The sequence below is a fragment of the Myxocyprinus asiaticus genome, chromosome 20, assembly GCF_019703515.2.
Source record: "Myxocyprinus asiaticus isolate MX2 ecotype Aquarium Trade chromosome 20, UBuf_Myxa_2, whole genome shotgun sequence".
Lineage (NCBI taxonomy): Eukaryota > Metazoa > Chordata > Actinopteri > Cypriniformes > Catostomidae > Myxocyprinus > Myxocyprinus asiaticus.
The window spans coordinates 21,093,725-21,105,925 of NC_059363.1; the positions used below are offsets into that span (position 1 = coordinate 21,093,725).

General features: G+C 41.1%; 1 protein-coding gene across 6 annotated transcripts in view; it reads left to right on the forward strand.

The window, feature by feature from the left end:
* The first annotated feature begins 6,828 nt into the window (after positions 1-6,828).
* Positions 6,829-12,201, forward strand: part of qkia (QKI, KH domain containing, RNA binding a) — a 118,327-nt gene continuing 112,954 nt past the window's right edge. For all 6 annotated transcript variants that reach the window (XM_051646988.1, XM_051646991.1, XM_051646986.1 and 3 more), the window contains exon 1: positions 6,829-7,277. In XM_051646988.1, coding sequence (XP_051502948.1) covers positions 7,133-7,277 — 145 coding nt within the window. In that variant the 5' untranslated portion in view covers positions 6,829-7,132. The remainder of the gene's footprint in view (positions 7,278-12,201) is intronic.

The window sequence follows — 12,201 nt, forward strand, 5'->3', positions numbered from 1 at the left end:
ACATTTCTATGTTCTCAACCCCAACATATGACAGCACATTTCACCACAGGGTAGGGTGTAACGTTACCAAGCTGGCTGAAGACACGGGAGCAGACGAAGGAGTGTGAGAACCCAAGTGCAGTTTATTTACATGAAGAGTGATATATCCAAAAAACGTGAATCCAAAACAAAAACAAACATAAACGACTTGACTTGACTTGACTTGACTTGACTTGAAACAAAGTTACATTAACACAATACTCGACGAAGGACTAGAGAACATGAGGGCTATAAATGCACAGACTAGGTAAACAAGTTAACAAGACAATGAAACATGAACCAATAACAAGACTAAACTAATAACAAGATAACCAGGCAATAACCATATGAACCAATGACATTACAGAACTGATAACAAGACTCATGAACACAAACCAATGAGGAGACAGGACTAATAAACATAGTGGAACAAGAGGGTCATATGACAATAACATGACAAGGAACCAATAAGAACTAAACACATGAAAGCATGGCAGGAACAGGAACTTAGTTTTCAAAATAAAAGACATGAACAAAAACACACGAAAACGTGATATAGGGCCTCTTTGAACAACTTGTTGTTAAGTATTTCAGCACATAGGCATGTGTGGAACTTTGTAACTCTCCAGGGCTGCGTTACCCAAAAGCACTGTAAGCCTTAGTAGATCGTAGAAACCATTGGCACCAGTGGTCTCCACGATAAACATAAGCTTGTGATGCTTTTGGGAAATGCAGCCCAGGACATTGATTGCACCCTCAGGGGTTCGACCCTGGAACCATTAGGTTACCAGCCCAGATCTTTAACTCCTTACATGTGTTTGAGATCCTCAGTGCTTCAGGGGAACTCCATAATGGTGAAAGGTCACATTGCAGATACTGCATTTCCATACCTGCTATTATTGGCTGTTCTTTTAGATGCTGTGTGATGTCACCAGCTGAAGGAATGTGTCATGTTATCTTCTATTTGGATAACAGAGGATCTGGAAAAGGTCAGCTGGGTCTGTGGACAATCACCTCTCACTCACAGTGCTTATTTAGTGCCTGTTCACGTATGTCTCACATTCTGATTTTATGAATATGTGTTTGGAAATCTAATCTTATATCCATTTTAATTATTTCTCTTTCATTCTGAGATACTTGAATGGTCAAGAGAATGCACCACTGTCTAAACAGCTGTTAAGAAGGTTACTTCATTCATGGCCTTCCTGCAAGAGAAGCTGACCGGAATGTTTCTAGTTTGAGATCAAAGGTCAAGGCTCAAGTCTACAATGACAGCAAGCATAAATGAAAATGATGTAGAGTAGGCTACAATTGTAGCTATGCCAGAACAATTGAATGCTCAGGGAAGTAATCCAAATGGTTAAAGTATTTGTGGCATAGCTTTTCAAAAAGGTGCAGCCAGTTATTTTTTCCTCATTAAAAAAGTTTTACACATAAAGAAATGTATATCTTTTAAACAAATGTATAACATCAAGACCACTCTAGTCATATCAGTAACTTTAGTTTAACTTTGAGAAATAGAAATTTTGCATTTCCACTTTAAACTAAAATTACAGTTTGTATTACTTTTAGTCTTTTTTATGTCTACCTTTTTTTTTTGCAATAACACAACCAAGTTTATGTATTTCACTGTATTTTCATAATTATTATTGTATGTTGAAAAACAACATCAATATTAATAGGCTATGTGAATATATAATTTAACATTTTTACTCGAAAGATTGAACACTGAGAAGTACTTTTTTCCCAACTGATTATCTTCAGTTGTGCAAGCCATAGTTTTATTTTAAACATATTCAACGAAAATGAGACACGTTTAATGATTATGCTTTTAGTTATAAAAAAAAACAAAAAAAACCTAACACACCACAAAACGTCTCCGGTTACTCATGTAACCTCGGTTCCCTGAGATGAAGGGAAGGAGACATTGCAATAAACGCTACTGGGAAATTCCTTTTCCAAGACCTAGTTGAAGCCCTTGTATCATAACGGCAATCTTATTTGGCAATGATGTTTGTGCCATGCCCCTTTAGGCGAGCATTTGCCCTATATCAGCGGGTGCTCAAAAATGATTTCTTCCGAATTTTCTGACTGAGGGACAAGAACGCGTCGCTCATTCCTCGAAATTCTGAAGTAGTAGTGCGGCCAAGTTTTGCAATATCTCGTTCCCTTCATCTCAGGGAACTGAGGTTACATGAGTAGGAGACGTCAGGAGACGTTCCCTATCGATTCAGTTCACTTGACATTGCAATGAACGCTATGGGGAACGGAGACCCATCACACTGCACTACATAGCATCATACACTAAGATGCCCCAGGGTAGAAACACAGAAGAATATGTATATGAGGTCACGGGCTCTTCGGGCTGTGACTTATATGTCTTGAAGTGTGTATGAAAATGAATAACCCCACATGGTGAAAATCAGATGGAAAGTTAATCTTAATCTGAGGATCTATATAAATCATATAATACATACAGAATAATTAACCCCTTCATAACCAGAGGTAGGGAGAGAGGTTTTATTCTATTGGAAGTGCTTGTGACTTCTAATGGGAGTAAACTGGATAGCAGCCTACACTGTTTTAAAATTATAACAGGCAGCCCACCCGTAATAAGGAGCTTGGGCTCACCCGCTGGGTGATGGAATAGTAAGCTCTCTAGACAGAGAGGTCTCACGAAGCGATGGACGCCACATCTAAATTTTAAAACCTCGCGAACGTGTTCTGCAAAGACCATCCTGCTGCAAAGCATATATCCTGTAGGGATAAACCGTTTGTCCATAACCATGAGGAAGCCATGCCTCTATTTGAATGCGCCTTTACGCCAACAGGGCATCTAATGCCCTGTGACTCATAAACGAGGGTGATCGCTTCAACGATCCAGTTCGGGCTCATTTGTTGTGCTCCGTTCAGGGGCCATACGTTTAGGTTCCACAGCTCTGGCTGGGGATGCCAAATCGTGTCCTGCGGATGAGAAAGCGGATCCCTCCTCGGCGGTATTTCCCGTGGAGGGCTGCCTAATATCATTTCCAGAAACCATGGCTGGTTGGGCCATTTTGGCGCACCCAACAAAACCATTTCCTTGTCCTCTCGGACTTTGCTGATGACAGAGTGAAGGAGACGTACCGGGGGAAATGCATATTTGCATTTCGATGGCCACTTGTGGGCCAAGGCGTACATTCCCAGCAGGGCTTGGGACATGGAGCACCAAATAGGGCAGTGGGCTGTCTCTGTGGAGGCAAATAGGTTGACTTCCGCTTTGTCGAACATTTCCCAAATCCTCAGAACCGTCTGAGGATGAAGTCTCCATTCCCCCGCCATCGGTTCCTGGCGCGACAGCATGTTCGCTCAGCAGTTCAAATGGCCCGGAACATATGTAGTGCATAGGGAGAGGAGATGGCGCGCGCTCCACATGAGGAGGCTCATCATTGGTAGCGATCGCACTGGCATATTGTCTGACCAAATCAGAACGTGATAATTCACTGTGTCAGAATGAAAAGCTTTCACCGCGAAGAAGATGGCTAGCATTTCCAAGCAGTTGATGTGCCATACCCGTTTCGCACTGGTCCAAGTGCCAAAAGCCTGGCGTCCATCGCACAGCGCGCCCCAACCTGTGTTGGACACCGTGGTCACCACTTTTAGTCTGAAAACCTGACCCAGAATCACACCCTGCTGACAAAGGTTTGGAGCTGTCCATGGTGCTAGAGCAGCCAGGCAGCGGCGAGTCATGGTGACGCGCACGCGCCCCAGACGCCAGGCGTGACTCGGTACATGGTGTTTAAGTCAGCACTGGAGAGGTCTTATGTGTAAAAGACTGAACATATGACTGCGGATGCTGCCACCATAAAACCCAGCATTTTCTGAAAAGATTTCAGTGGAAATACTTTCCCCAGTTTGAACTGAGAAAGACACTGGTGAATGGTTTGGACACGTTCGCTCGTGAGGTGCACATGCATGCTCATGGAGTCGAGTCGAACCCCCAAAAAGGAGATTTGTTGGCTGGGAGAAAGTGTGCTTTTTGCCCAGTTGACATTGAGACTCAGACTGTTCAAATGGTGAAGTATCAAGTCCCTGTGCTCGCACAGCAGAGCCTCTACTTTGGCCAGTAATAGCCAATTGTCGAAGTAATTCAGAATGCATTTCGACACATTTCGTGAGCGTGTGCGGGCCAGAGAGAATCCAAAGGGAAGGACTTTGAATTGATATGTCATCCCTTCGAACGTGAATCTCAAGAACAGCCTGTGATGCGGTACAATTCGGATATGAAAGTACTGTGTGTGTCCGTTAGATCTATTGACACAAACCATGTGCGATAAGATCTGTTTCTGAGTTAACACTTGAATGGGCATTTTACAAGCGTGCTGTTCAAGTGTCTCAGATCTAAAATCAGCCGAAGCGCGCCGCCTTTCTTCTGAAAGAAAGGGTAGCAGCTGTAAAACCCTTTGCGGGCATGGCAGCTTGGAACAATCTTTTGCAAGACTGTGAATTTCTGCATGTAATAAAGGCACGTCCCATGACAGAACCGTTGAGGACAAACGCTACTGAAGCAAGGCGGTCTGCATGCGAATTGGATCGAATACCCATGTTTGATCATTTTTAACACCCAATCTGACATGCCTGTTAGCGCCACGTAACGGGATAGCGGGCGCTTTATATTTGACAATAATGTCAATTGTGATAGCACGCTGCTCACCATTGGGAAGCGGTTATGCACAGTGTGTGAAATGGGGAAGCAAGGCAAATTCTCAAGAATAGCCCAAGCAAAAATTAATAAGTACACTAAGGTATGATTTATGAGCATGCAAACATAAGAGAGAGAATTGTTTGTATGTGATCAATATGAACAGAACCCAAAGAGGGCTCAATTAAAATGTCACAGATGCAGATAGGCCTGAGGCCACCGTCTTTCTGTGTTTTGATGAGAAAATAACAGCTGTGACATTCTCTCTGTGCACCGTATGGGGAATGCCACCTATTGCATCTCTCACAAGGAGATTTACTACCTTGGAGTGCAGAATTGCAGTGTCCTGCACTGTAACATGGAGGATAGAACGTTGTTGAAGTGAGGCGGCCGCATCGTGAACCAGAATGTATAACCGCACACTACCGTTTTTTTAACATACTGAGAAATGCTCAGTAACGCGTGACCGCATAATGCGCGAGTGGGTGCCGAGTTTCTTCTGTGTGTTGAGGGGAGCTGCCGTTTATAAGATGGGAGCATTTTGTGTGGAGCGACTTGAGACTCATGTCCTAACAGTGAGGGCAGTCTGTCCCCATGAGAGCAGCTTTGGCCTGGGGTGTGGCCCAGGTAGCGAATGCAGCTCTCATGTTGGTCTGAGGGAGCGATGTGTCGCTCACAGGAACACTTCCGATGCGACAGCTTTAAAAAGATGCGTAAACACAAGCGGCTCTTTTATAGAGTGATTTACGTCACTCGTACGGAATAGTACATTGAGATATATAAGGATACAGCTCCTGCCTGGATGTCTCGCTGAGCGAAGAACCCGATCCAGCTGCGAGGTGGAGAGACTTCAACACCGGAACACAAGAGAGGGCAGGTGAATCTTTCGCTACAGGCGAAGAACGTCCTGATGCGTCTGCAGGGAATCCCGTCCGCTGATGGGTGTCCGTCGACGGCGAAGAGAGGGCTGATACAGATGCGTAGTCGAGACGATGTCGGTTTTGAAGGAAGAAAATTCTGAAGAAGTTATGTTTGAGCGCCCGCTTATATAGGGCAAATGCGTGTCTAAAGGGGCAGGGCTCAAACATCATTGCCAATCATAAGATTGGCGTGATGATACAAGGGCTTCAGCTAGGTTGTAGAATAGGAATTTCCTCATAAGCGTTCATTGCAACGTCAAGTGAACTGAATCGATAGGGAACCACAAATCCCATCAAAACACACAACACAAGCCAAACACTTGTTTTCACAGGGAGGCAAGTTGTCCCAGCATTTCACATATATCAAACCCGTGTGACTCCATGCATTTTTTGGCCTCAGATATTGGCTGTGTCTCGTTTGGAAGGCTGCGTGCTAGGTAGGATGCGTCCCTTGAAGGCTGCAGTATACCGAGTGTCCTCCTTTAAACAAGTCTCGTTTAAATAAGACGGCCTTCGTAGGATAAACGGAAACGGAATGTAACATGGTTGCTATGACAGCACGCCAATCTTTAACAAGCCCGAGCGCTTTGAGTGAGAAGGGCACAAAGTCCCTCTGGAAGGGAATACACGAGGTACATTTTAGGAGCGTTATAATGATGTAAAGAGAAAATAAAATAGATTTTACAGGTGTACTTTTAGTCTAATACTTTATTTTAATTATATATCAATATAATAATACATATTATATACTCTGCACCCATCTTCTGAGGTACTTCAACTTGGGAATTAACATTCCTTGCGTTTGAACATCATATTTACGGGCAAATTGGCGTCATTTTTTTTTTTTTAGACATTTCCGTAGAAGCAAAGAATTTTGGGTTGTGAGTGCCCACGAAGGATAAACCTCATGTATCCTCCGAATTCCCGTGAGAGAAGCTCGCATTCGAAGGCTGCATTCGAAGTGTCCTATGAAACGAGACAGCCTCGATGACGTATGCGGCCGACAAATGCGACCTCCGGAGGACGCAGCCTTCCAAACGAGACAGCCATTCTGTCCATCATGTCAGGCGCTGATTCGTATGGTTAACATTACTATCCCCGCCTCTCCAAAACGATGCGCTGATTGGTCATCCCTCGTGCCTCCCCGCCCAGTTACGCTCAGGCAGCCAATGCGCGTCCGGCGGGTCGGGCACTTTCGGAGGCTCCTCAGCGAGCGCGCACGGTGGCAGACAGTCCGGAGTTGCAGTGCGAGCTCAGTTCACCGAAGATTGCCCGACGAGTCCACATAGCGCGACTCTAGCGAAGGGAGAAATAGAAAGAAAGAAAAAGAGAGCGAGACTGAAGGTTTTGTGTTTCTTCCTCTCCGCACAAAATTAGTCGTTATATCTGGAGAGGGTCGCCGCAGTGTGGAGGGGGCACAAGGGATTTGAACCGCACCGTTATTTTTTTTATTTTGTTTTCTTTTTTTTATTTTTTTTTTCTGTGGAAGGATTGTGAGGGCTTGTGTGCAAAGATGATGGTCGGGGAGATGGAGGTGAAGGAGAGGCCGAGGCCGAGTCCCGATTATCTCATGCAGTTATTGAACGAGAAGAAGCTCATGACGAGTTTACCAAACCTGTGCGGCATCTTCACACACCTAGAGAGGCTCCTGGACGAAGGTACTTGTGTTTGTGTGGACCTGAACCACGAGTGTGTATGTGAAACGTGTGTATTCGTGTGTGAGGTATTTCACAACTTTGCAAACTCTAGTGTCCTGAGAAAGAAAAAATACGTTTAGAAATTCAGCATTTTAAAAAGACGTGTTTTCGTTGTGTTGTTCGAATGAAAACAAGTCTTTTCTGAGACTTTAGTTTTTGAAAAGTTGTTTCCCCCCTTGTGTTAGAGTGGGTCCTTAGCGCTGTTAGCAGTTTGCTAAACACCAACAACTTTTACACTCCGTCATATTTGGTCCACTTTCAATTCTTTACCATCATATTAAAGCTCCCCTAGTTTAAATTGAGTGTTTGTGACGGCGTGCTTAAATTGTGCTGTTAACGACACATTAACTGGATTTTGAACGGTTGCTAACTTTTATTTTTGGGGGTTTGGTTGACGTTTGTAAAACTTAAGTAGCTGCACGCACAGTAAACTTGTATTCGTTTATACTTCTATTCAAATGTTCGTAATTATATGTGTGTTTACTCAGGTTTATGAAAGCACAATATTCATATCTCCAATGAACTCAAAGGATTTACTCTGAACAATTAGCTGTTTGTTTGGAGATTATTATTTTTTCTTCGCGGCATGCAGCGTGAATGCGAGACAGACAGTGGAGAGATTGAAAGAGTGCTAATGGGTTTGGTGGCTGTGATGTGCAGCAGGTTTTCCTCTCTTATTGCAACTTGTGTATCTCCGCACCAACACATTTCACTCCGCACGGCCATGCTATGCGTTTATTTACATGCTGTGTTTGTGTCCGAAGTGAGTGTAGTTTATTAGCAGGGTTTATGGACGGGAGACTGTGCTGATCCGGATGGTTGGGATTCCTGAACACACGGGATTCATGTGTTTTATAGTTTCACGAGCCGCACAAGAGCCCTGCTATTGACATAAAGAACACGCGGCTCTGTTTGTATTATAACAAAGAGACACGAGCAACCGCAATGCTATCCAAATCAGCTTTGTTTGCGCTATTTTTCTGTCAACGTGTTGCAAAATCACCCTGTGCGTCACCGGTTAAACTAGTTTGGTTTCAGTGGTTTGACGGATCACATCTCCACATACCGACACACAGCCCCAGAAACCACAATTTAGATTTTGGGCAATTAAACCGAGATTGTTTAGCTTTTGTCCAGGCATAAAGCTGGAAGGTTATTAACTGAAAGTTAATAACCGTTATGAAGTCAGCAAGAGTAAATGTTGTCAGATATTAATTTTGCTAGAGAAGTAAACATGCTTTAGTATCTTGTGTTTCTGTTTTGTGTACTTTTCAGAACCAATGACAGTCTAAAGCTGTGGTGACACGTTGCACTTGAATTCTAGTTCTCACATCTGCTGTAGGGCTTTTTGCTCTGTGTTAATGGCACAGAGTGTGTTTTTGTTAAGAAGTCTTCTGCTTGGTCCTTTTTAGTGACTCCATGAGAGATTTCTCATGAAGCTGCCTGCTCCAACACCAAAATGTGAGATTTTCAGTAATACAGCTTACGCAAGCTGCCTCATGTTTGTGTATCTGGTCTGATTCAACTGTTTATTGCATTTTGTTCCTCTCTTTCTGTACTCTTTTTTTTTTTTTTCCAGTCCATTTAAAATGAGCCGAGTTGAGGACAACCTCATCCTTCCTTTTTATTTCCAGTTCTTTGAACACATAGATGGAGCTAATTGTAAATCTCTGCTGAGCTCAGCTAAATTTGCATACTGATTTGGCTATGCAAATGAGCAGCTCAGGGTGATGTGGGCCAGTTGTGTGTTTGTAACGGTAAATACTCAGACTTAACGCACAGGGAGGAAGCTTTACACAGCGTTGGCTCTCACTGCTACTGCAGTTGTACAGTCCCTTTCTATGAATTGCACTGATCAAAGATCATGTTTCACTCCTAATTCCATATCTGTGTGGTTACAGGTGAACAAAGACTCAATATGTTGCAGAGCAACTGAAAAAGGCACATTGTGTTGCTCTTTTAAACAGAGATTGAACTGTGAAAGTTAGACAGATGATATGATCTTAATTGTTTCATGATTAAACATTAATACTGTGAAATATTCAGTACGTAAATAATCCCAAGACTTCATTCAAGGCATTTTCATTGCAATCCCTTCACACTTTCCTGAAAGAAACACTTTTGTGGGAGTTTGGAGGTGAAATGTGGAAACACCCTCTCAGTTGTCTCCTCAGAGTTCTCATGACAGCTGCATACGAATGCTCATAACACCGGCAGAGCATGTGCTTGCAGCTGTTATCATGGTAAAGGAAAACCAACACCCTTAGTGTCGCCCTCTCTGATCCCTGCACAAGACAACTGCCCTCTATCGCTGTGCACTGTGTTTTTGAGTGTGTGTCAGGCTGACGAGAGAAGGACAGGTTTGTAGTGTGCTTGTGATCTTCAGAGGTGACCCTGCGGGTGTTTTTAGAGCTGTCTTTGAAAAGTCAGTGGCAGCTGAATCCAGTGCCCGATCCAAAGACAGGTGGGTTCAAAAATGGACACAGCAATGGAGGGAAGGGCTTTTGGGAACAAGTCAAGGTTAAAGACCTTGATTTTTCATGGTCACATATTATTAGGTTTTAAAATGGTCTATGTGTGCTCTCTTTCTGGGAAATATATGGGTGTTGCTTCAACTTCGGGCATTTTTATATCACAGTGGTTGATTTTTGGGCTATAGACCTTTTCAAGCATGTAAACTATAACAACGGAATTAAAATGCTACAGGTTTGGGAGTACTTCCAGTATCGTTACCAGATCCTTTAAGGCTCTGAGTTTACAAGTTTTCTCAAAGAACATCAAACGTTTACCTGAAGTGACTTATCCAGACGTGTTGTTGATACTGAGCGTTTACGCTAGAGAGGTGATAAAATTGTATCGTAGTTTAGATGCTCACAATTATTTCCTTAGCGGAGAGATCAGGTATATTGGATCACTCCTATTATAATCAATGAAACCGTTCAATAAAGCTGTCTGCGTGACCTGTGGACACGGTAAGAAATTTATTTTTTGTGTTACTAATTTGTAAGGTGTTTTGGATAAAAGCATCTGCTAAATGAGTAAATGTAGTAGTAAATGACTTGCGCATCGTCTTCCATTATAATTAGAGCGATCTGTAGTCACTTATAGAGCTCTACCCATAAAACTTACAATTATTTGACCTAAATTTCATTCATGTATCAGAGATAAGATGTGTGCTATAGCTTTTAGTACTGCAAGTATCCAGCTGTCTCGCTTCACTGCTGCGGTTCATGTGTTCATTTGTGGTTGATTTTTCAGAGATATAAACACTTTAATTTCCTTTAGTTCCAGGTATCCAGGGAGCATCCAGCTACCGAACAACATGTCCACATTTTAATAATGCCATTTTATGACAATGCCGTTAATGTTAGTAATATTAATCATGTTAAAGTCACTATGAATGAAGTGCCTCCTGCTGTTGTTTTCAATAAGTATGACAATTAGTACGAAATGTTCAAGCAACAAAGATGTCACTTCCTTAAACCAATGAATAGTCCTTGAAATGGTCTATAGAAAACTAAAGTTGTCTGAGGCATTGCAAATGACAAATCTTTTAAAAATCTAGTTTAAAACACGTGTCAAGTTTGTAGAAATGTAATCATTGAGTCCATGTTGGTTCCACAAAGTTTTGAAAAACATTTATAGCATTTAATGACTCTGCTGCAAAAAAGTAATGTGGTGTAACCATCAAGTAAGATGTATATTTGTAAGATGTAAGATTGCACCTTGAATACATGAGTGTTCACATATTAATCATTAATTTGTATAAAGGTTTTTAGACTTTTTTTTTTTTTTTAAAGGTGATTTAAAATTTTTTAATCAAGAAGTTTTCTTAGGGTAACACCAAATGACCTGAAAAAAAAAATGTGCCTTCATAAAAATGTCAAAATATTTATATTTATTGATAACTTTTTTTTTTAATTTTTCAACTTCACAAAAAGTCTTGAGGGTCTAAACTGGTTCTCTTATTTATTTATTTTTGGGTCACATGACAACAAAATTGCTACCTTCGAAGTTGGATACACAACATGACTTTGGAAGTTTTTTTTCAAATATTCATCATATTTTAAAATAAAATAGGTTCACTGCTTTAAAAAAAATAATAAAAGATTAATTTGCACTGCTCATGCCAACTTTTTTATTTAAGAATTTCAGCTTTTAATGAGACCTTTTTTTTTTTTTTTTTTTTTTTTAATATATATGTTTCTGGACAGTTACACTACATGGAATTTTGTACTTTTAAGGCCACATCCACACTTATTCTTTTTCGTTTAAGATTGCAATTATTTTGCACCGTTTTGACCTTCCTTCCAATATTGAGTAAAACTATATGTGTGTGTATATATATATATATATTATTACGACTGTCCCACAGTTGTCATCATCCAGTGCCAGCATGCTTAATAAATATATAAATATTCATAAATATTTAATTCATATAATATTTGGGACAAGTAATGTTTAAAGAAAAATCAAGGTGTAAATATAACTTATGAGCAAGATATTTTTGAGGTTCATCATAAATCAAGCTGTAGTTTTGCCAAATTATACAAAAAAAGTGGAAAATATTATTTGTGTGAATTCAGGATATATAAAACTTTAGCTATGAAATTATGCTTAAGACAATGGAGTCAGCTATATATTTTATTTAAAAAAAAAAAAAAAAAAAAAAAGGGGTTAAAAATGTAATTTCCATCACAGAATTCTATTAAACACAATACAGAATTTGAAATGTGGTGGAAATGACACTCTGATGGTGGAAATAGTGACCGCTAAATTTTATTATTGACCGTTGTCCCAGGCAACTGATTTCTAATGTAGCTGTAATACATGTCTGGTACCACTCTGTGTTCCCTTTCTTCTCACGTAATAAAATAATTTAAAC